A 26608-nucleotide genomic window follows, 5' to 3' on the forward strand; every position below is an offset into this window, starting at 1 on the left:
TCAAAACATACCAGCTCAGGATTAGTTTGTGTTTCTTTAGGTTGGGTTAGAAACATAGAATATGACTATACTCTAGAATGGGGTTGGATCTATGACTTCACTAGTATAAGTTTCGTATGTCATGGTATGCTTACAGTTCCTTTGAAAATTGAAATATGAACTGGATCCCCGTCCTATGCATATCTACAGATTCATTTATAATTCCTTTTCGAGATACCGTGATGGTTTTAGACAACTTTATTCGAGGGATTGAAGATTGAGATTGCAAGTGTTAAAGTTAAACTACAGGGTGTCCCACGAAACATGACAGTTGGTGAAAAGTTGTCAATGTCTTCTTCCATATGCTGTATGAAATATTAGAGACTTTTTGCAGTTTATTACTTTAAAAAAACTTTACTCAAATATATTTCACTTAGAAATCAATTTTACTATAATATGGATGCCATAAAATATTTATTAGGATTCTCTTTGGCAACATACAACTTGACAAATTATGACATATTATGGAAGAAGACATTTTAAACTTTTCATCAACTGTCATGTTTCGTGGGACACCCTGTATATCCACACAAAACTCTATATTCTAGATTTGGGTTGTTTCTTAGTTCTGACTACTCTGGCAGCTGGGAATAGATCTGATTACTCTGGGATTAACTTAGACCTTGTCAGGACGGGTATGAACCTGGAACTCCAGAATTGGTTGATGCGTCTGGTTTCTCCGACTAGGTTGTGCTTTGAACTGATTTATGCTGCGTCACAGTAAGACGAATTGGAGAGTTTAATGCTAAAATCCATCCTTTTAAAGAAATAAAATAAAATTTAAATATGATTTGTAATTTTTTTTTCAAATTAAATTTTGAATTTTTAAAAAGTATAAAAGGATGTTCCTGGCCCAATCTGGGAAAGTGCTTAGGTTAAACAGTGGAACACCGTAGGAGTTAATAGCGATGCAGATAGTGAATACGCAGACGACATTCATAAGTAGTCCAGCCTAGACAATATAAACTGATAGTGAATACACAGACGACATTCATAAGTAGTCCAGATTAGACAATATATTAGATAGTGAATATACAGACGACATTCATGGGTAGTCCAGCCTAGACAATATAATCGGATATTGAATACACAGACGACATTCATAAGTAGTCCAGCCTAGACAATATAAACAGATAGTGAATACACAGACGACATTCATTAGTTGTCCAGCCTAGACAATATAAACAAATATTAAATACACAGACGAAATTCATTAGTAGTCCAGCCTGGACAATATATGCTGATATTGAATACAAAGACGACATTCATTAGTAGTCCAGTCTAGACAATATATACAGATATTAAATTCACAGACGACATTCATTGGTAGTCCAGCCTGGACAATATATGCAGATATTGAACACATAGTCGACATTCATAAATATAATTGCGCGGATTACCTTCATCATATCTGTAGTTTTCATTGTACTGTGTCCGAACACTATTGCATTAACCTTGCAACTTACCAGCGGGAAGAGTTAAATAAATGGGGTTTATGCACATTGTGAGCGCCATCTCTGCTAGAATCGGAACCAACACGTTCGCCGTAGCGGTGTTTGAGGCAATGTTCGTTAGAGACACCGTGAACAGGCAGATTACAACATTTAACTAGAATATATGTTTTGTTAGAAAGTCGACTTAGTTTAAAAAAATGTCGTCTTCTAAAGTAAAATTATTTATTTTTTACCAGCCAAGTTGGCAAACTTTGCAGATTAAGCTCCTCGAGCTGTTCAACCAGAAGGGCGGAGAGACCAGACTTCTGGGAGGCGGAAGCAAGAGCAAAACCTCCACCTAATGTTGAAATTATTTTTTTGAATTACAAATTACACTGGTAGACTTATAAGATGAAACTTTAATGATTACTCAATTTTTTTTAATACAGATAATATAGACTTATAGGTTAAATTCAGTCAATCTTCAACTTAAACAAGCACATAATCGATCAATGCCAAACCAATTGGCACGATCAGCTATCAATGTCTACACAGACACAAGCACATAATCGATCAATGCCAAAACAATGGGCACGATCAGCTATCAATGTCTACACAGACACAACCACAAAATCGATCAATGCCAAACCAATGGGCACGTTCAGCTATCAATGTATCTAGGGACACAAGCACGTAACTATCAATACCAAACCAATAGGCACGATTACTCTCTCGCAGTAATCACAGCGGAATCTCTATATATCAACTAATGTATTTGAGGTTCTTATGTTACAAGTTAAAGTTAATAGACGTAATTACAATTCCTACGTCGTTTTCTGTATCACATGATTAAGATAATCAGGTTACATATTTACAGCACAGTTAAAATAGGCGCAATGAAGATGTACGTCATTATATATATATCACATGATTAAGCTAATCATGCTACGTACTCACTCAGTTGAAGCACAGTTCAAATGATTTTTGCAACAAACTCAAATTTTCTAACACCTATAGCTTCGCAACCTGATGGTGTAAACCTTTGATATTTCAAACTAAGACTATTTGATCTAAAAGAATTAATAGTTTGAAATATGAAAGGTCTAGGAGAATTGGTTGCCAAGTTATAGGAATTAGAAAGTCAGAGTTTGTTGCAAATACTTATTTCCTTTAACATTTATATTATTATTGATAACATAATCAACCAAAAATAATATCATTTTGATGACGACTTGAAATTTTTTGTACAGTAAAACCTGAAAACTGTGAAATTGAAAGTCAACATTTTAGCAGTAATTATGTGTATTTGATATTGTTACTAAGCAAACAGTATTACTATTAATTTATTAAATTACGAATTCAATGAAATAGGCATGTTTACACTGCACTATTACTGTACATTTGACTTTTTAAAGTCATAACTTAGGTCTAAAAGTCGTCTTCCTATTCCAGAGTTTTCTTATTCTCACTGTATATGACGATCCTATAATTTAATTTGGTCTTTACCCTTGAAGTCATATTCACTATACATCAGGACCCACAAAACTGTGTAGTAGGAAGACGACTGATAGAATCAACTTATTAATTTGTAAAGTCCATTGTACACGTTACGCAACATTTGTGCAGTGTAGTGTAGCTGTACACATACCAATTTCAAGCTATTAATGATAAAAATATTCAATCCCACAGAAACTTGCTGAAATGTCGTCTTCCTATTTTACAATTTTATGGTTTAACTAAAAATAAATAATTAAAAAGCTCCAGGTATACATGAATGTAAAGAAAAGAGTTAATAAATAGTATGCATATTGCAGCTGTCTTGAATTCTCATATTCAAGATGTATAAAATATTCTACGGTAGTAAACGATTTCAATATAATGAAGACGACGTTTTTATTTAAGTTTTAATTGTTAACAAGCATTTTCCGAATTACAAATTTACAAGTTATTGCAGTGAAGCTTTTTTAATTGACAACTTCTCTTTGTTTCCATGTTTTTGTGCATCCATATTGTTTCAAAGCTTGATTGAAATCAAAATTATAACCGAAAGTCGTCTTCATTTGTATGATATCATCGACTACCACTGTATAAAAACAGGAAATAAAACACTCCCCCCACCCCATAATCTTCCCTTCCCGAGATTTCTTGAAGTAAATTGAAAACACAGTTTACTAAAGAATATTTAGTTTTCTTCAAAATGTTTTATTTTTTTCTAGCAACAAGACTCAACTTCTATCTAAATCCTTTGAAATAAAAAAAATTGCTGTTCACTCTTGGGTGAAAAATAAAACAGCGGATTCCCCCTTTTTTTCTGATTTGAGTAATGAAGATTTTTCTACTTTCATTATACAACTCTGTCTCCGGAGATTTTTTATTTAATTTGTCAACCTGTCATAGTGAAGGAAATTATCACTTTTACAAACTTTTAATTTTTATTCTGAGATTAATTATATTCTAGAGAAGAACAGTTTTCTTACCGTATAAGTTTAATAAAAAAAAACATATTATGCAGGGAGATTAAATTCATGAGAAAAAAAAAAACATTATAAAACTTTCAATTTTCAAATTACAATCTTTTCAGTTACAATTTTTAGGTTTTATTTTTAATTTTTAAAGAGTACCATTGTAACTAAAGATGCACCTGTTCAAATGAATGGTCACTTATCATTACGCAGGTCCCTTTAAATCAATATAAAATTAAACTAAACGCATAGTTTAAAGCGATTTAAAAGTCTCCATAGAGTATTTAAAGGGTAGGCGTTGTAAGCTCAAGCGACGATTAATATAAGGGCAAGTCATATTCACAACGGTACCCTTGAAACCTTTATCTAATCAATATTGAGAACAATATTTTCGTTTTTCTAGCTGAAAAAGTGTTTGATTCTCACAACATCCTCCATTATTTTTGCAGCGGAAATCCGCAAGTTACATTTTTTGAAGAATACCGAGATGGAAAAGAATTAATATCGAATTCAATCTTAATCAGATAACGCTTGTAAGGGTGTCGTTGTGAATCGTATATTATACTTTATAATAGAACTCACCACGAATAGGTCCCCCCAGCCTGGCATGAAGAGGGGGGTCTTGAAGAACCAGAGAAGGATGAGGAGGACGAACAGAATAAACACCTGAACCTCATGCAGACTCATATCTCCTAACTTAACAAAAAAATAATTTTATTTATTTATTTACTGTTTTATTGTAATTAATTTTAAACAATTGTAATCAATTGTAATTAATTATAATCAATTGTAATCAATTGTAATCGATTGTAATAGATTTTAATCAATTGTAATTGATTTTAATCAATTGTAATAAATTCTAATCAATTTTAATCAATTGTAATCATTTGTAATCAATTGTAATCAATTTTAATCAATTGTGATCAATTGTAATCAATTGTAAACATTTGTGATCAATTGTAATCATTTATATTCATTTGTAATCAATTTTAATCAATTGAAATCAATTGTAATCAATTTTAATCGATTGTAATAAATTTTAATCGATTGTAATAAATCGAATTTAATTGTAATCTATTATAATAAATCTTAATCAATTGTAATAAATTGTAATAAATAGTAATAAATTGTAATCAATTGTAATAAATTTTAATCAATTGTAAACAGTTGCAAGATCGAATACAGGGGAAAATTAACGTATTTAATCATTTAAAGTAGAAAATAATTAAATAATTTGAGGTTAGAAAATATAGATATCTAGGTTAAAAAAGGATATTTGATATTTTGAATAAGATGTTCGGCGCTTAAAACTCCGAATTCTCTGAGGGGTTTATAAATTTTTATAACGTTAATAATGCAGTTTGTACAAATAAAAACTCCCCATAATACTTACACTTTTGTATCGATCATTTATGACTTGCATTGCCCGCTTCTCCTAAAACAAAACAAAAATAAGATTTATAAAACAAAAATTCAATTTCCAAAGATTGAAAATTAAAAAGTTGGATTTTTAAAGGTTTGCATTTAAAAAGATTGCATTTTTATGGATATATATCCGAAGTTTTTATTTAAAAAAGTCAAATTTTTAAAAATTTGCAGTGAATGTATTTCTCTAGGCTGTATTTCCAAAGGTCTATTTTAAAATACTATTAACTTTCTTTCATTGCTAGTGGCTGTAGTATGGCGTATTTACTATGCTTACTAAACATAAAATATTTATCAAAAAAAGAATCATTTAATGAAAATTTTTTCTAATATTTACAAAAAACCAGCCTAAGTATTAGTCAATGAAAAAGTAAATCTAAATTTTTTTTAAACCAAGGAAACGTGGTATTAGGAAAAGATTTCTTTTCTTCCATATTATTAGAAAAAAAACATTTTGTACCTAAAATGAATCTAGCCAAAGGATTATTTAATAAAAATTATGAACAGAATGTTAAGGTTATCACACAAATTTTTATATCTTATAATTTTGATAGAAATTATGAACGTAATTTTAAGGAGATCACACAAATTCTGAAAGTCCTATTGTTTTGATAGAAATTCTTATTTTCCTGATTTTATGTTCAAAATATCGAAATAAAAGTTAGTGTAACATGTTTCCATACAGAAATAGCTGTTATTTTTATCTTCTCTTTTCTTAACTCTTTTATTCTCCTTCTTCCTCCCTTTACTTATTCAGCTTTCTCCTTCTTTCTCCCTTTACTTATTCAGCTTTCTCCTTCTTTCTATTTTGCCTTCTTTCTTCTTCTTTCACCCCTTTTTCCTTCTTTTTCTTTCGGTTTCTTTTAACAGTGTATCCACTGACCACAATTAGGGATGGGCACTTTTTGAAAAACGATATAGAACTATACAAAATAAATGAAACCGCAATAATAAATTTTGAAAAAATGCATTAGAGATAGATTAATTTAAAAAATAAATTATCGTTAGCAAAAGTAAAAAACGATCATTTTGAAAACGAAACGATCATTGTAAAAACGAACCCTTTTTAACGATGCCCCCCCCCCTTACCCCTTATGCTCAGTAATTGCTGAATATTCTACAAAAGTATAAAGTTTCACCAATTAAGTTAAACAAAATTAAGGAGAGAGACGAGAAAGAATACTAATGTGTTTAAACGCTCTCATATTCATGTAAACTTACTTTTCATAATCAAACTTTATTATGCTCAGTGCTCACTGAAAATCATCGATATCTTTAAAACACACATTTTACTAAGAATTGTTTAACAATATTGCATCAAATTTGAAGACCTGGTTGACTTCCAAGTGTTGCATCACCTTGGCCTTTGGATTTAACAAACCAATACATTCTAGATTTAGTTTAAAAAAGAAATTGGCAAAATCCCGATATTTCTTTGCAATTTAAATTAAATGACACAAGTCTAGTCCCCTAGTGTTATATCAACATGGCAAATATACTAATTATAAATAGTATAGTAATTAAATATGTAGACCCGGCATATACAGGGTTACCCACAAAGGATGAGACTTCAGAGACGATTGTGCGGAATTTCTTTGGTCAATTTCCTTGCACTCGATCAGGGTTCCTTGTAGGCCAAAACTGGCTTATTTCTGTGCTTAATCATTAAGTAAGCCATCAAAATACATAATTGAGTGCAAAAACCAAAAACTAAGCTTCAAATTGTCATATTTTTAAAGTTTTGGGTCATCTTTACAGTCTCCACCATTTGAGGGTAACCCTGTACATTAATAAAGAATTAGCTTGAATTAATGCTCTGTACACCTCAAAAAAAAAAATAATAAAAAAACTATGCAGTACACTTACCTGGTCCTGAGATCTCTCTAATCCATGACCTCCAGGGTACATCTTCTGTAGTTTCTGTAACCATATCCAGGCTGAAAAAAAATGAAAAGAATATCTTTGCCACAATTACTCAATTTTTCTAATCCTAACATTTTTTACCTAATGGTTTAAACATTTGATATTTTAAGATTAGATTATTTGATCCAATAGAATACATAGTTGGAAATATCTGAGGTCTACCACATTGGGTTACAAACATAAAGGGATTAGAAAATCAGAGTTTGGGCCAAAGATTTAATTTCTATAATTGAAATGGTTTTAATGGGATATAGTCTCAAGGTTGACTAATTAAAAAAAAATTCCAAATTTACATTGAATAAATAATAAAAAAGTTTATTTTTCAATTTGATAAATGTTTTTAAAGTTTCTACATCGCAAAGTTTGGGAGATAAATTAATAAATGGGGTTTATACTATTTTACGTATATCTCAGTATTTGAGAAAATAATTAAATAGCCATGAATATGCGGGAACAGTATTAAAGAGCTTGATATAATCATTTAATAACATAACCAAAAATCTGCACCATTCCATTACCAGAAAGTGAAGAATACGACATTTGATGAATTCTTTCGATGTATTGCTTTAACTGTATATAAAGTTTTTTCATTTTTTTTTTCATGGAAGTAAGGTTCTTTTTTTAAAAAAAAATGTCTTTACGGTATATATATATATATTTATTATATATTCTTCAAGAGATTCGGAAGATTTTCTAAATTTTGCCAAAAAAAATATTCTAAATTTACATGAAAAAATGGTTTATTTAAATTTCAAAATTTAAGTGTCTTTCACTATATAAAATTTGGGTATCAATGAAGGGGGGGGGGTATAGGGCAATGAGGGATAAAAATATACTTTTTAATTAAAATTTTATTATTAGAAAGTTTACCTAGGATGAGATTAACCAACATTACAGGAATTGCAAAAGCCATCCATGAAGCAAAGGTAAGTCCTGAACAAATATCAGGCTACAGAAATATTCGGAAAAAAAATATTTGAACAATTTTTCATTCTTTTTTGTCCTTTATGTGTATAGTATATGCAGTCGTGTTCTGTTTATAAGATAAACAATCATTAAGAAAAGTTAACAAATTGTAAATATATATATTTCAATGATTAGTTCATAGAAAAAGGACAACATTTACTCATCTCAAACAGTAATGTTCTAATCCTTAAATCTTTCATTTATAAATTTACCCTAAAAGTTTAGAATATAGAATTGTAATACTCATTTTATCCTCCATTGTTAAAAACATAATTCTGCTCTACATTGGATTTTAAAAAGACAAAAATATAAGGATTAGAAACTTAGAATTGATATTTTTTTTAAGTTGATATTTTTGAATATATATTTATTTTTACACCTGTGTTTGGTCCGAATGATTTGTTGAGAATATCTGGAACTACAAGGTTCGGAGGAGACCCAGTTATAACACCAGTTCCTCCAATATTAGCAGCATACGCGATACTGTACAGTGTACAACATTAAATACAAGGTTTATAGATACTGTACAGTGTACATTAAATACAAGATTTATAGATATTGTACAGTGTACAACATTAAATACAAGGTACAGATTTGACACTCTTCACTTGCCACCCCATTTTTAACCAATAAATGAATACTTAATGTGCTTATGATCATGCAGTTTGTGTTCAAAAATGAAAACGTAAAAAGTTCATTGCACTCTCTTGGAAGGTATTGAAAAATTCGATTCCAATGCTGCCTCCATCAAAAGCGTACTAGATTTCTTGAGTAATTAAAATCTGTGGTTGAAATCGAACAAAATTATTCATATACATTGAAATACGAAGTGTGTATCCTGCAAAGTCGAAAAAAATATATTTTTCAAAATAGTCCAGATGGATAATATCATAACGCAGATTTTAGATAAAGAGATAAACACGCATTGCATTCAAAATTCAGTGTTATTTTCATCAATATCCGAGTTCGGTCTAAAATTAACGGCTTCTAAAGCTCCAAGTTCCGTCAACCTCTGTTTAAAGCTGATTTGGTTTATTTAAAAAAATAATAAATGTTTCGACTCTACAATATGGTCCAGATATTTTTTAAATGAATGTGGTAGATAATAGCTAAACATCATTTTTCTTCATTTAAAATCACAGATTTAGAAATTAGATCTTTGTACTTTCTAAAAATCAATTCAATTCTGATAATCATTATTTACAGAGAACTTTGAACTGAATACCGTTTTAACTTGAACATAAAAGAATACGATATTGTTGAATAAAACAGTATAAAATGTTTCCTCATGAGCAGGAAGTTTCTCTCCAACTCTTCCTTCTGATTCGACACAACAGAACCCTCAGAACCCTGAACACAGGGATTTTAATTTAAAATAAATGGTTTCGTAGTCATGTGGTCGGGTTTGATGAAGAATTATAGTTTAACTAAGAAGAGGTAGTTGAACCACTTCTCTGGAATTCCAAAAAGCGCAAGTTTAGTGAGATCGGTTCTCAACATTTTGTTTGGTGGGACTCCCTGTATATAACATTATGTTTGGTGGGACTCCCTGTATATAACGACAAGGAAAATGATAAAAATATTTCTTTGAGATTTTTTAAAATTTGTTACAAAATAATTATCACAAAGATGAAAGAAGTATTATTTGTTTTTAATGTTTGTTTTTAATGTTTGTTTTTAAATGTTTGATTACCTTTGTCTCAGTATATATTGGCAACGTGTCCTCTACTACATTAGACTAAAATACAATTTTTTATATTAAAGAGAAAGTATGCAAAATTGAGATAGATCCAAATAAAGGGACAGATTTGAAAAGTTAATGACAGAATTTGTTAAAAAGAACAAAAAATAGAAACAGAGTCCGAATTTAATGAATTTGAGATAAACAGTAAGAAAATGAACTAAAACACATATTTTTCTTGTTTTGCTTTATTTCTACAAGGAAAAGAAAGTTTTATTTGTTTGACCCTAACTCTTATAAAGCTTGAATTGTTACTATCATGACATTACATTACAACCTAGAACTCCTGATGGCATAGTTTTGGAACCATTTTTAAATATATTTTTATATTCTTAAGAGGCTCCACAAAAATCTGCCTGGCAAGTTTGCTTCGATTTTATCTACAATAATTTTATCCTGAACAAAGAAATTAACCAAAACGATTTTTCGTTTTTCGTTTTTTTTTAAATCGTTTTTGATAATATCTTCAATCAGAGAAAAATTTCGTATATTGTATTTAAAGCAAGCTTATCGAGGAAACATTTTGCCATTTTATTAGTAACTCACATTTTTGATAACATTTTAAAACATAAATCTCTCAAAACGATGCCCAGCATTAATCATAAATCAGCAGCAGTAATAAAAATATCGTTTTATAGAAACAAAAATAGATGGATTTTAATAAAAAACGAATAGACCAATATTAGGCTTTGAAGCGCTCTCGACAAAACTATTATTTTAATCTTAAAGGGACTGTTGCCAGATTTCTAGTTGACTCCAGTTGACTCATTAACATAGGTCTATAATATGATATTTTCTATCTTGTAAATAATAGAAATGCCTTCCATTTCCTTTCTAGTTTTTGCTGCATATCTCCGCAATTTAATTGTAAAATTAAGTTGACAGTCCCTTTAAAGTTCACCTGTGGTTCAAGTACTGGTGCCGGCTAAAAGTGTAGAATTAAATAAAAAACTGTTTTATAGAGAAAAAAAAATTTAATTTATATACATCAGAAAAGCTGGACATTTAAAGATTTACAATCTTTAATTCGTAATGAAGAAATAACTAGTTCTCTTTCCTGTACATGATTTTAATGATTGTCATATTTTTTCTTTTTTGGTCAATTTTTCTAGATTCTTTGATTAAAAACTAAATAGTAAAGTTTAATGTAAAGGACGTTTCGAATGTACCATGACTCAGTGGAATAGTTATCGTTTTCTTTCTTATTTATTGTTTTGAAATCCTGCAAGGAATTTCACAATTTGCAACTGATTTATTTATTTATAAATGATCCCGAACAAAATCCTTGGCGACATTTTGACAGAACAAAGATGGCGGATATTTCAGAAAATATTTCTGTTTACCTTTTCCTCTATAACAGGGTGCATTGAAAACCTTGTCATTCTTTCCATTGTGTTTTTCCTAGATAACAAAATAAATATTAGATTAAAATTTTTAGAATTCAAAAGAATTGAAACTTAAAACCAATCAACTGTATTGCTTGTTATAAACCCAATCTCTGAATATGAATGGACCTGGATATACAAGAATGGACCTGGATATACAAGAATGGACCTGGATATACAAGAATGAACCTGGATATACAAGAATGGACCTGGATATACAAGAATGGACCTGGATATACAAGAATGGATCTGGATATACAAGAATGGACCTGGATATACAAGAATGGNTCTGATCCATGTATTAGATCTGATACCCTGTCTGATGTTTACCTCTGATCGATCTATGATTCGAGGTATTGATCGAGGTCATGATCATCTGGAAATTAGAGTTTATGTAATCTAAGCAGTATAAGTCATGGTGACCTTTAAAAAAAGTCTAAAACATTCTATCTGGACGCAACGTCCAAAAAGGTAATTTTAGAATAAAAATAGAATTTTTAAAGATTAAACAGTTTGGTTTGCCGTGAGACTTGATATTATAAATATGACAGTTTAGTTATACATGATTTAAAGATGTGACATACGTGATACATGATTTAAAGACGTAACATACGTGATACATGATTTAAATATGTGACATACTTGATACATGATTAAAAGACCTAACAGTTAAGGTTGTCATGATGACTGATTTAGAGATTTAATAGTTTAGTTTGCTGTGATACTTGATCTAGAAATGTGACAGTTTAGTTTGCCGTGATACTTGTTTAGACATGTGACAGTTTAGATTGCCGTGATACCTAGCACAATTGACAATTTATTTTATCGTGATACCTGATTTAAAGAAGTAACCGTTCTTTGTTGATTATACTGGAATTCAGTTTCATCTTCATCAAACAAATCATCACCCTGTAATAAAACTAAGTACAATCACCCTATAATAAAACTAAGTACAATCACCCTGTAATAAAACTAAGTACAATCACCCTGTAATNTTACCACCCTGTAAAAAAAATCATCAACATGCAATAAAATTACCACACCGCAATAAAATCATCACCCTGTGATAAAAAGCATCACCCTTTAACAAAAAATAATCACCATAAAATAAAAATCATCACCCTGTCATAGAATATTCACCCTTTAATAAAAATCAAGACCCTGAAATAAAATCATCACCCTGTAATAAGATCATCACCCTGTAAAAAATGTCATCACCTTGTAATAAAATCATAATAAAATTACCACACTGTAATGAAATCATACACTTTTTTATCCTTCAATTTATTATTAGTTTCGTCTAAACAATTTTTAATGAAAAATGTATTCATTAAAAGCTTATTTTTAATTGTATCAAAGAAAACAATGCGTTTTTATTTGGAAAATTTTTGAAAATTCTCCTAGAAAATAATTTGATTAAATTTCTAAATAAACATTAAATAATCTGTTGAATCTTTTAAGTATCTATGTAAACATCATAATTGACTTAACACAAATATTATATTTTCATTTACAAGATTTTTATTAGTATTTAAATAAATAAAATGAATATGATGCTGAGAGCTAGTACATTAAAGGGACTGCAAGCGTAGTTTTAAGTCACCCTCCTCAATCTGTTCGGTCATGAGGACAATTTTGTGTTAAATTCTTATAAAACTTATATGTTTTCCTGCTGTAGAAATGCGCCAGTCCTTTCTTAGCGATAGATCTGATACCCTGTCTGATGTTTACCTCTGATCCATGTATTAGATCTGATACCCTGTCTGATGTTTACCTCTGATCCATGTGATAGATCTGATACCCTGTCTGATATCTACCTCTGATCCATGTAATAGATCTGATACCCTGTCTGACATCTACCTCTGATTCATGTGATAGATCTGATACCCTGTCTGATGTTTACCTCTGATCCATGTGATAGATCTGAAACCCTGTCTGATGTAGCAAGGGGGGCCAGGGGTAGATCTTCTTTCTAAACACAAAGATTTATAGGTGACAGGGATTTACAGGTATTTAGGTATAAATAACGTGGGAGCCAATTATTGATTAAAAGTGACCCTAAACTTTTCTTTAGCATTCATCCGTCTAAACTAAGACTAAAGAATGTTAGAATGTTAGAAACGAAATTTCAAGTGACCCTCCATCGAGCGAGTTGTACGTTTGATTCACAACGGCACCCTTAAAGCTTTGTTTGTTCTAGTACAAAATAACTACATTTTTTGCATTTGCAGTTTTTCACAAAAGTGAATTGCTCATTTATTGGTTCAGAAGTTTCAAGGAAACCGTTGTTAATCGAACATACCCCTCTTTTTAAATGAGGAGTCCCTTTAAACCCGAAAGTAACCCCTTCTGTATGCTGAGTCCATTAGCGCGTGATCCAATCAGGGTTCAGTCATGTGTTTGTTGTCTATTTTGAACCAATACAAATAGTAGACGGTAAAATCTATCTTTCTATCTATCTCATTATCCAATTAGAGTTATGAATCCATCAATTGGCGCAATCAGTAAATGGAAATATTCACTTATACAAAAACTATAGTGAACAAAAACAAACGAGTGATTATCTACCATCTATTTAAAGTTTTTAACATTAATAGATGATGTGGTGTATGCATATAATGTATATATAGATAATCAGTTTATAGTGTAATTGAATTTAAATAGATATTTTAGGGTCTGTGAATGGGTATTGAGTATCGAGTGAGTATGTTTAAGTACTATGTATATTATCATCCTGAAAGGGAAAGGGCGCAGAAAACTTTGCTGCTCAACTAGAAAGGGGGCACCTTCCTAGCCCTTTTTGACATAAAAATTACGAAATTATATTTTCAAAACTCCAGGGGGTGGGGGGGGGGGGGGGAGGCAAAATGTTTTTAAGATCAATTACCCCCCCCCCTCATAACAAAATAGCCTATTTTCTCTCCCAAAACTCCCATTTATAACTGGAAACATCTTGCAATATCTCTCCTGGTAAAAAGTACAGACTTTATCTGGAATAATCTAGATTCAAAAATAAAATGAGACAAAAAAAAATAATTTTTAAATTTGATTTTAGACAGCTATGCCATGTGCTAAATGTTTATTTAGCAAATATAAATATTATATTTGTAAACTGATTAATGTTAATTGCAAGAGCTAACGGTTCATTCAACTTTATATTTAAGTAATAACACTGTTTAAAGAAAGCCAAACTTTTTTTCCTGAATATCGAACTAGCGAAACATTTCGAAATAGAATGACTGGAATATAAGAAAAGAGTTTTTGCCATAAATTCTCATTTTGTATCTTTTCAACCTGATTTCGAGGACCCTTAATGAAAAAAAGGTTTACACAATCAAAGCTGGAAATTGGAAAATATTGTGTTGAATACTAATAATCCCGTTTGCTTTATCTCAATATCCAGTCTGGACATTTTTTATTTTCTGCTTAGTCCTCACATTTGGATATCCCTGCTTGGTTCCGACCAATGAGAGTTCTCTTATTGAGCAACATTTCCCGGCATCCTATTGGCAGCTTGGCTTATGCTAACAACTCTCTGATTGGTTGAATTTTAGACACTCTCCTGGATATCATTAAAGATGATATTAATCTGCAGATTAACAGTAAAAGATCAAGTATTAATCTTGATATCTACAATTCTAAAATGTTCAGCTCAGGTTGATAAGATAAAGGGATTAGAATAAATGAGCTTGAGGCAAGAACTCAGTTCCATGGTAAGATATTCCAAACATTTTGTTAGCATTTTTCGACATTAAAAATTAGTTTTGCAAAATAAATTGTGTAAAAGGTAGATTGCCTGCTAACTGCAGAGTTTTTACTTCTAAATGGAAATGGAAAATCAGAAAATCAGAGTACAAACAGAGTGCAGTGTACAGAGTACAGAGTACAGAGTACAGAGTACAGAGTACAGAGTACCAGAGTACAGAGTACAGAGTTAAGAGTACAGAGTACAGAGTACAGAGTACAGAGTACAGAGTACAGAGTACAGAGTACAGAGTACAGAGTAAAGAGTACAGAGTACAGAGTACTGAGTACAGGGTACACAGAGTACAAATATACAATGAACTGAAAATTGCAAAGGAACTGATTACTTCCTTCAAACTCTTACGTTCTTATATCTTTGTAATCGGATGTCGTAGAACTTACAGATTTTAAAATATTTTAATTCTTCTAAAACAAATATTCAAGGTTTGAAATGGCAATAACTTTAGATTCATGATCAGGTTACAAATATTAATATTGAAAAATTAATATACAATCACTTTAAATAAAAGTACAGTCACTTTTAGCTCTCAAGGAGAACCGTGCAAAAAAAAAATTTTAAATTTAAATCAAAAACTGTCGTCACTCTAAGGCGATGAAAAATTGAGATTCGTTGTGGCCTTTTTTTTAATCTCACAAAAATATTCGTATCAAATAAAAATAAAACGACTCATTTTAATTTAGCGACAAATAAATATTAGGATGACGTACATCCGAGGACGCATCTTCCGAAATGTCGATTAATGATGCCAAATCTATGTCAGTTTTTAAATCATCATTAAAGGGACTGTCAGCTTGATTTCAAGTGACCTTTCATGCAAACATTGTAAGGTCCGATTCACAACGGTACTCTTAATAACCTTTGTTTGATCAAGCGTGAATTAGATATTTTAATGTTAATAATTTTTAAAACTGACAATTTTCAAAATTAGTTTCACTACAAAAGTGACTTGCGCATTTCGTTTTCTACTGCAGGAAAACAAAGAGGAAATTATCAGAACTAAATATTTTAAACCTAAAAAACGACAATATCTTCCACAATATAGATTAGATAAAGGTTTCAAGGGTACAAACTGTGTATATTTCACAGCGCTTATGGTGTTTAAAAATATTGCTATTATTGATTTTCCAGTTTCATCATTAATCAAAACATGCTTTCCTTTAACAAAATACTTAAAGAAAATTATTTCTATTTCTATTCAAAATTAAATGAGACAAAGGTTTGACAATAGATTAATTCAAATTATATTTTTCTTCTGAAATTTGAATTCTTAATGCTCCAATTGGAACTCCCAAATCTTTTTCATAAACGAGATATTGTTTCTAAGAGAATTTGTTTCTATTATTTTGAATTAGCAAATAAATAATGATAATTATTTAAATATATAATAAAATAATAAATAAAATAAAATGCAAAGGTTAACTTTGTGATTCATTTTTTATGTTTATCTCAGATTGACTATTTGGACACAAGGGGCTGTTTATTTTTACCAAATATTTTCAAATTTATATTTGAATAAGAAAATCCCGCTTTATACAGGTACACTGAAAACCCTTCTCTTATTAATATTGTGGAAGATATCGTCGTTTTTCTTATTCATTATTATTGATAACCTTTGTGAACCAGTCCCTTCTACAGCAATATATTGTTACAGAAAACACGTTGGGTCAACTAAAAACTGGGTACACTAGACGGGCTGATACGAGCAAATACTAGAATGGTTCGGATCATGCAAAAATATTTGCTGGATATTAGGACCAACCTGATTAATCGCCTCAGCCACTGCGTCAACTATAGGAAGCATCATGGCGGTGGTTGCAGTGTTCGAGATCCACATTGAGAGGAACATGGTGGTAAACATAAACCCTAGCATCAACCTAGCTTGGCTCGTCCCAACCTAAAATAGTTCTCATAAAGTTTATACATGCAATATTAGAGTAAGAGTTAAAATTTGCATCAAATGTTGTTGTTGGTAAAATAATGTGTTGTTGGTAAAATAATATGCTGTTGGTAAAATAATGTGTTGTTGGTAATATAATGTGCTGTTGGTAAAATAATGCGCTGTTGGTAAAATAATGTGTTGTTGGTAAAATAATGTGTTGTTGGTAAAATAATGTGTTGTTGGTAAAATAATGTGCTGTTGGTAAAATAATGTGCTGTTGGTAAAATAATGTGTTGTTGGTAAAATAATGTGCTGTTGGTAAAATAATGTGCTGTTGGTAATATAATGTGCTGTTGGTAAAGCAATGTGTTGTTGGTAAAACGATGTGCTGTTGGTAAAATAATGTGTTGTTGGTAAAACAATGTGCTGTTGGTAAAACAATGTGTTGTTGTTAAAACAATGTGCTGTTGGTAAAATAATGTGCTGTTGGTAAAACAACTTGCTGTTGGTAAAATAATGTGCTGTTGGTAAAATAATGTGCTGCTGGTAAAATAATGCGCTGTTGGTAAAATAATGTGCTGTTGGTAAAATAATGTGCTGTTGGTAAAATAATGTGCTGTTGGTAAAATAATGTGCTGTTGGTAAAATAATGTGCTGTTGGTAAAATAATGTGCTGCTGGTAAAACAATGCGCTGTTGGTAAAACAATGTGCTGTTGGTAAAATAATGTGCTGTTGGTAAAATAATGTGCTGTTGGTAAAATAATGTGCTGTTGGTAAAATAATGTGCTGTTGGTAAAACAATGTGCTGTTGGTAAAATAATATGTTGTTGGTAAAATAATGTGTTGTTGTGTGCTGTTGGTAAAATAATGTGCTGTTGGTAAAATAATGTGCTGTTGGTAAAATAATGTGCTGTTGGTAAAATAATGTGCTGTTGGTAAAATAATGTGCTGTTGGTAAAATAATGTGTTGTTGGTAAAATAATGTGTTGTTGGTAAAATAATGTGCTGTTGGTAAAAACCATGCGCTGCTGGTAAAAAAAAGGACTGTACAAATGTGAAAATCCCATTCAAAATCCTAATTCTAAAAAAATTTTACCAATCTCATAATATTGAATTCTTACCAATTTTATTATTCGTAGAGCAACCCTATTGTGTAGTCCGCTGTGCTCTACAGCTATAGCCATGATAAGGCCTCCCAGGAACATGTAGTTCGTCGAGTTCAGGTAGTTGATTGCTACCTCTCCAGTAGACATCAACCCTAGCAGGGGTAGAGCTACCTACATATATATAGTTCAGCATAGAAATTAATGGGAAGTGCATATAATACCATCGGTAGCGTAGAAGTGATTGAAAGTGCATATATTATCATGGGTAGCATAGAAGTAATAGAAAGTGCATATATTACCATCGGTAGCGTATAATAGTGATTGGAAGTGCATAAATTATCATGGGTAGCATTGAATTGATAGAAAGTGCATATATTACCATGGGTAGCATTGATGTGATAGAAAGTGCATATATTACCATGGGTTGCATTGATGTGATAGAAAGTGCAAATATTACCATGGGTAGCATTGAATTGATAGAAAGTGCATATATTACCAAAGGTAAAATAGAAGTAATGGGAAGTGAATATATTACCCATGGGTAGCATGAAATTTCTGGGATGGGAATATATTACCATGGGTAGCATTGATGTGATAGAAAGTGCATATATTACCATGGGTAGCATAGAATTGATGGAAAGTGCATATATTACCATGGGCAGCATTGATGTGATAGAAAGTGCATATATTACCATGGGTAGCATTGATGTGATAGAAAGTGCAAATATTACCATGGATAGCATAGAATTGATGGAAAGTGCATATATTACCAAGGGTAGCATTGACGTGATAGAAAGTGCAAATATTACCATGGATAGCATAGAATTGATGGAAAGTGCATATATTACCATGGGCAGCATTGATGTGATAGAAAGTGCATATATTACAATGGTAGCATAGAATTGATGGAAAGTGCATATATTACCATGGGCAGCATTAAGGTGATAGGAAGTGCATATATTACCCTGGGTAGCATAGTATTGATGGAAAGTGTATATATTACCATGGGTAGCATGAAATTGATGGGAAGTAAATATATTACCATTGGTAGCATAGATGAGACGGAAAGTGCATATATTCCCAAGGGTGGCATAGAATTGATGGAAAATGCATATATTACCATGGGTAGCATAGAATTGATAGAAAGTGCATATATTACCATGGGCAGCATTAAAGTGAAAGGAAGTTCATATAAATGGGCAGCATAGAATTGATGGAAAGTGCATATATTACCATGGGTAGCATAGAAGTAATAGGAAGTTCATATATTACCATGGGTAATATAGAATTGATGGAAAGTGCATATATTACCATGGGTAGCATAAAAGTGATGGGAAGTATATAAATTACCATGGGTAGCATAAAAGTGATAGGAAGTATATATATTACCATGGGTAGCATAAAAGTGATGGGAAGTATATATATTATACCATGGGCAGCATAGAAGTGATGGAAAATGCATATATTACCATAGGTAGCATAGATGTGATGGGAAGTGGAAGTGCCTCTGTCATCCAATAAACTGCCATTAACAGAATAGTGTAGGCACACTTCAGAGCCTCTATAGTCTTTAAAAATACAAGAATCAAAAACAAATGTTTAAACGAACTGTAGACATAATTTCAAGAAATCATACTTTTTAGAAGTTGCAGGACCAAATTCATTTTTGACCCAGTCTAATTAAAAATACTGAGTTATTCTTTTTATTTCATAATTGCTATTTTATCTGATAATTGCTCAGTTTATCTGATAATTGCTCATTTTTAGATAAACTTAAAGTAAAAAGTAAGTATAAGATTTTAGCAGAGACGAGAAAGAAAATTACATGCCACTTTATTTACAAATGAAAGGCCAGTTAAAATTACGGTTACACCTGAACAACTAGAAAATACAAACACTGTAAAAATAAATTAGATATAAGGAAACACTGTAAAATAAATTAGATATAAGGAAACACTATAAAAATAAATTAGATATAAGGAAACACTGTAAAAATAAATTAAGTATAAGGAAACACTGTAAAAAAATTTGATATAAGGAAACACTGTAAAAATAAATTAAATAAAGGAAACACTGTAAAAATAAATTAGATATATAAGGTTTCAGTGTTTAAATCAATGCGTGCAGAAAAAAAGTAAAGTTAATGTTTAAGTATTTATTTTCATAATCAGCATTATAAATTCATAACCATAGCGTATTATAAATTGTTATCAAGAAAAACTAAAGTTATTAAAACAGATAGATGTCCTTGGGTTTAGTGGGTAGGTATGGAATAGGTCGGCAGTAGGGATATTCCTACTTGGGATTCTGTAGCCCGTTAAAGGAGAGGAAAGAGGAGTAGGGGTGCTAGTAGAATATTCCTACCTGGGGTTCTGTAGCCAGGAATAGGAGAGGAGTAGGGGTGCTAGTAGAATATTCCTACCTGGGGTTCTGTAGCCAGGAATAGGAGAGGAATAGGGGTGCTAGTAGAATATTCCTACCTGGGGTTCTATAGCCAGGAATAGGAGAGGAGTAGGGGTGCTAATAGAATCTTTTCTAACTGGGGTTCTATAGCCAGGAATAGGAGAGGAGAGAGAAGAAGGGGTGCTAGTAGAATATTCCTACCTGGGGTTCTATAGCCAGGAATAGGAGAGGAGAGAGAAGGAGGGGTGCTAGTAAAACTATCCATGTTCTCCAGAATACACTTATAAACTCTTTCAATGGCAATTCTTAAAAATCATCAAATATTTTCGAGATCTAAATATACAAATACTTGAATCCAAAATACAAATATACAAATATACAAATATAGAAATGTAAAAATATGCAAATATACAAATATACAAATATACAAATATACAAATATACAAATATACAAATATACAAATATACAAAAATGTAAATATACAAATATACAAATATAAAAATATACAAGTGTACAAATATACAAATATACAAATAAATATACAAATATGCAAATGTACAAATATATAAATATACAAATATACAAATATACAAATATACAAATATGCAGCAAATATACAATTATACAAATATACAAATATAAAAATATACAAGTGTACAAATATTCAAATATACAAATATACAAATAAATATACAAATATGCAAATGTACAAATATATAAATATACAAATATACAAATATACAAATATACAAATATACAAATATACAAATATACAAATATACAAATATGTAAATATACAAATAAACAAATATACAAATATACAAATATGCAGCAAATATACAATTATACTAATATACATATATACAAATATATAAATATACAAATATACAAATATACAAATATATAAATATATAAATATACAAACATACAAATATACAAATATACAAATATACTAATATGCAAATATACAAATATACAAATATAAAACTATACAAGTGTACAAATATACAAATATACAAATATACAAATAAAAAAATATACAAATATACAAATAAAAAAATATACAAATATACAAAGTTCGAACTTTTCTTCAAATTGTTTCTTATTAGACAGAACTTTAAATGGTTCATAGTTTCAAAATCCCTTGCTAAGATTATCATAAAAACGCAGGACAAAAAACGTAAAAATCATTTAAAAATGAAGATGTCTAGCACTAGAAATAGAAAGTTATGACATAATTAGGGATGGACTTTGTTTCGTTGTCCGTTTTTAAGGTTTTCTGACTTTTACATTGCTTAAAGTATTTACTCTAACCATTATATATCACTAAATATTGATGTTTAAAATCGATTAGTGAAGTATTAGTTAATATATCTATTTTTGGCATTATGTAATGCATCATAGACTCCTAGAATTTGGTTTAAAATCTTGAAAGTTTAAAAACTGTTAGATTCAAGTAATGATTTTGATTAGAAAGTTTAATGAACATGAAATGTAATGAACACTGAACAGTGCAAACAGACTAATGAGCTGTTTTTAAGCTATACTGGTAAAACTAATAACTATTTTCTGTATTTCAAGTACACTAAATATTGCTCAAATGTCGTCATCATTTTCCACAGTTTTGGCTGCACTGTATAAATATGATCAATATCTAACCTGCCATAACCAGAGATAATATTCTGCTACTCTCTCAGTTACCCATATTCATTATAATATTTTATTCTGAAATAAGTTCATACACCATGCATGTTTGTGTATTGTATATATAATATCTATTTATTTTTGAAGAACCGTATTAGAAGGTTGCATCAACAATTTCCATTTAATTTTGCGAGAAGTCGTAGGCGCCTAACTAATTGATTCAGATAGATTCAAAGTTTGAATCACGGGCAGCCGTATAGTACATTTAAATTTCCAAACCGGGTCAACCTTTCCGTTCCCAGTTTGTACTGTATCGCCCGGACGCGGTCAGACTTTAGGTTGGATTTACTTTTACTGAAGGGTCAGAGGTGCGTAAAATTATCATTAGTTTCGACCAAGATGTTTGAGGACAGTGATAAGTTAGTTCGCCTTATTTCCTAGAGAAACCACACAGTAATTAAAGACCAATAAAAATTGCAACAGAGGCGCCGCGACATGATCTATATATCTATTTATCCATTCAAACCATAAAATCCAACTAGAAATCCACATGTAAGTTAGTGGAAAAGATAAACTGCAATTCTTTACTTAAATTGAAACTACGGTTCTTTCAATTAAATTAACCGTTCATTTTTGGCTCACTATTGTGTATTTCTATATGTATGCGCTGCTGTTTACTTATTAAAATCTCTCTAAATGTTGTCAGATATTTTAAGTGAAATATTGATTTCTCTGAAAATACTACTAAATTCAGCTTTTCATTTCAGATTTAATAAATTGGAGGTTTACTCTCCACCCCAGTCGCCATTTTGTTGTTTACAATACTATGTTAACAAAATCATTTATATTAGAAAATAAATTAGTTCTGCTTAATCAATTAGATTAGAAAAATAAATTAGTTCTGCTTAATCAATTAGATTAGAAAAATAAATTAGTTCTGCTTAATTAATTAGATTAGAAAAATGGATTAGTTTTGCTTAATCAATTTGCATTGCAATAATTTACTTTGCATTCATTTCTAAAATTTTTTTTTAACCTCATGAAACATCAAATATGATGAAATTTTCTTTTGGTGATGTCCTCAAAGTGCATAAAAAAGTTTAATTTTTCAAAAAATGTTTTATTATAAAAAATATTAGGTCGAGTATAGTTAAATTCTGGCAGAGCCCAGTGGCTAGGAGACAGTTTTAAAATGGACCGAGCACTTTTTTCAAAAAGGGTAATTTTCAGAACTTAAACAATAAACTAAAATTTGTTTGGAAATTTGGTTAATACATCCTTTTTTGCAATATGTTATGCATCGAAGACTTAGTAAAGTCTACTAGAATTTAAGATTAAAGTCATGAATGTTTCAAAACGGAAAACTGTTAGATTAAAGTTTACCAGATTATTGGAAAATATCTTTAAAAATCTTTAAATATCTTTAAAATTTTTTTTTTAAATATTTGACATGCTATATCAAATATATTATACGGAATAAAATAGACAAATATTTGTTTAGTGTTTGTGATTTTTGGTTTTCGTTGATTTACATGGTAAATAAAGAGGAAAATACCAAATTAAAATTTATTTTCTAAAACAAATGTGGCGCTTTCATTGTTTGTATAGCATTAGATTAACACACGTAGGATTGTTAAACGTTTTTAAAAGCAATCAAAAACACTATAGTTTTTCGTTTCAAACGTTTTTCAATGGGTCAAAGCGAACAACCCCCTGGTTTTGAACTTTTAAAAAAACGAAAAACAGAACAGCAATACATTATGTTTTTTATAAAACGAGTTTTTGAAGAAAAATTTTGCTAATGAATCGTAGTTTTATGACAATTAATTTCAATTTTTTCATGAAGATAAGTTTATAAATTTTGTCCGAAATGTTTTTTTTATCTAGAGAATTTTCTGGCCAAAGGTTTTTCTGATTTAAGGGATTTCCAACCGAAAAATGTATTTTGTCTAAAAAACATCGTTAACGATCGTTGACAAAGGCTCCTCTTTATAACGGTCGTTAACAAAGGGTCGACTTTATAACGGTCTTTAATAATGGTGCATCGTTCACGATCATCAAAAATTAAAAAACGACCTACCTTCCTTAACGAAACGACGAATTAAAACTAAGAAACGACTTAAACGTTTTTAATTTTAAAAATCATCTTCAAAAACGATCCTTTTTAAAAATGACCTTTTCGTCTTTCGTTTTTTCTTTGTCGTTTTAAAATCAAAACGATCGTTTCTCAAGAAAATTGAAGACGATCCAACCATACACACAATGTTTTTTGAGGAAAACTTTGTTGTTCAAGTAACCAGCTCCAGGTACAGAAGGACATGCCCATTTCACAACGGTATCATAGAACCCTTCATGCGATAAATAATTATCTCTGTAGTGTTTTTAAGGTTACCGTTGTGAATCGGATATGCCACTCTTGAAAAGTTTTTAATTCTGATATTTCCTCCATTGTATCAGCATCATTAATGGGCGCGAAATCAACTTTGGAAATAATAATAAAATTTAAAATGTTTCAAAAAGAAAAAAAACAAGTTACATCAAATTTATTCTTGATCAGACACATCCTTTAAGGGCACCAGTTTGAATCTGAAATGCCACTCTATATAAATTTAAATGGAGGGTCATTTTAAATTAAGCCAATAGTCCCTTTAGCTCTGCAAAATATAGATGATCTGCTCTGTCATCAATCCAGTTCTCTTTTTATCTACAGTAGACAGGGAAAGAGAAGAATTCTCTCTGAAAGCTAAATTAATCTGATTTCTCTGAGAGTTGGTAACTTTTCTATTATCTCTCTAATAAAATACAGGGTTACCCACAAATGATAAGACTTCAGAGACGACTGTACGAAATATATACTGTCTGTTTCTTTATATTCATGATTCCTTGTAAACTTATTTTTTTGCCTACAGAACAAGCCATTTAAATGCAATATTCAAGGAAGAAGAATTGATCTAAACTTGAAATCACAATATTTTCAGAGTTTCAAGTCGTCTTTACAGTCTTATCCTTTGTGGGTAACCCTGCATACCTCCTCCGGTGAGACAAAGAAAAACAGGATTAGCCTTGTTTGCTGGGTGCAAAACTTATAAAATATATAATCAAGTGAACAAAAATGCAAAAATAATATGTTATTCAGGGGTCCATATAATTCCTTTTTCAATCCCATTTCGGATTGACAAATTTTAAAGAAATGGGGGCAAATTTTTTAAATGGAGCAAATTTTTTTTAAATGATAATTTTAAAATGAATTGGGGGCATTTTTTTTAAATTGGGGGCAAATGTGTTAGTGGAATTTGGAAATGTTTTTTAATTGGGGGCATTTTTTTATAATTGGGGGCAAATGTGTTAGTGGAATCTGAAAATGTTTTTTTTAATTGGGGGCATTTTTTACCGATTGGGGGAAAATGTGTTAGTGAAATTTTGAAATGTTTTTTAAATTGGGGGCATTTTTTTGAAATTGTGGGCAATCAGGGGCAAATTTGTTATTGGAAAATAAAATTTTTTTTTCAATTAAGGGCATTTTTTACAATTGGGGGCAATTTTTTCCCAATTTGGGGCAATTGGGGGCAAATGTGTTAGTGAAATTTGAAGATGTTTTTTAATTGGGGGCATTTTTTGTAATTGGGAGCATTTTTTTAATTGGGGGCAATGGAGGCAAATGTGTTAGTGGAATTTGAAAATGTTTTGTTAATTGGGGGCATTTTTTTAAATTGGGGCAAATGTGTTTGTGGAATTTAAAATGTTTTTTTAATTGGGGGCATTTTCGTTTACAGTTGGGGAGATTTTTTTTAAAGTTGGGGGCAAAAGATTATTTTGAGATCGAGAAAATCAGCTATTTTGGGAATTCTATGGACCCCTGTGCTAGATGTATAATTATTTCGTCCTGAGTCTAAAACTAAAGAATGCGGGAATTTTAAGTTATAGCTTAAAAGTTCTGAAAAATAATGAGTTACTAACCGTTCTAAGTTTAACCCTGAAGGAAAATTTAAATTTCCCGGGGAAAATATAAACCAATCAGATTACGGGAATTACGGAGATTACGGATCTGTAGAGATTATACGTGATTTTAATTTCTTCACAAAACTATAGCGCAAAACGGAACAAACATATTTGGTATTAGATACACGATTATTTTCATGCATTGAAATATTGAAAAAATTGAATGCGGATATTTTCGGGTTTCAAATTTAACTCGCTGAAATCGACGAGTTAAATATTTAAACCCAGGGTTAAAATTCAGGTTTAAATTAAGTCAGATGTGTCATTTAAACTGAAACTTAACATTTAAGTCGTAACTTTTCTTTCTTCAGTTTTAGACTCTAATAATTAAATTTGATGGAAATGTAAAATTCAATCCCAATATTCTATAAAAATAAATTGATAAAAAAAAGAAATTTAAAAAACGCGATTTGTATAAATCTTTGCTAAAGAAAA

General features: G+C 30.4%; 1 protein-coding gene across 1 annotated transcript; it reads right to left on the reverse strand.

The window, feature by feature from the left end:
* Positions 1 to 599: 599 nt before the first annotated feature.
* On the reverse strand, positions 600 to 22276 carry LOC111698516 (solute carrier family 13 member 2-like). The gene is given in 22 exon segments (XM_023468905.1): positions 600 to 784; positions 888 to 991; positions 1440 to 1506; positions 1508 to 1647; positions 1727 to 1849; positions 4517 to 4630; positions 5328 to 5369; positions 7226 to 7296; positions 8153 to 8215; positions 8628 to 8731; positions 9534 to 9598; positions 9942 to 9986; positions 10891 to 10914; positions 11333 to 11445; positions 11705 to 11750; positions 12209 to 12283; positions 13278 to 13346; positions 16900 to 17034; positions 18142 to 18297; positions 19596 to 19694; positions 20731 to 20834; positions 22190 to 22276. Coding segments are annotated over 22 exon segments (1806 nt in total). The 5' UTR covers positions 22197 to 22276; the 3' UTR covers positions 600 to 744.
* Positions 22277 to 26608: the final 4332 nt, after the last annotated feature.

Source organism: Eurytemora carolleeae, unplaced genomic scaffold, assembly GCF_000591075.1.
Source record: "Eurytemora carolleeae unplaced genomic scaffold, Eaff_2.0 scaffold77, whole genome shotgun sequence".
Lineage (NCBI taxonomy): Eukaryota > Metazoa > Arthropoda > Copepoda > Calanoida > Temoridae > Eurytemora > Eurytemora carolleeae.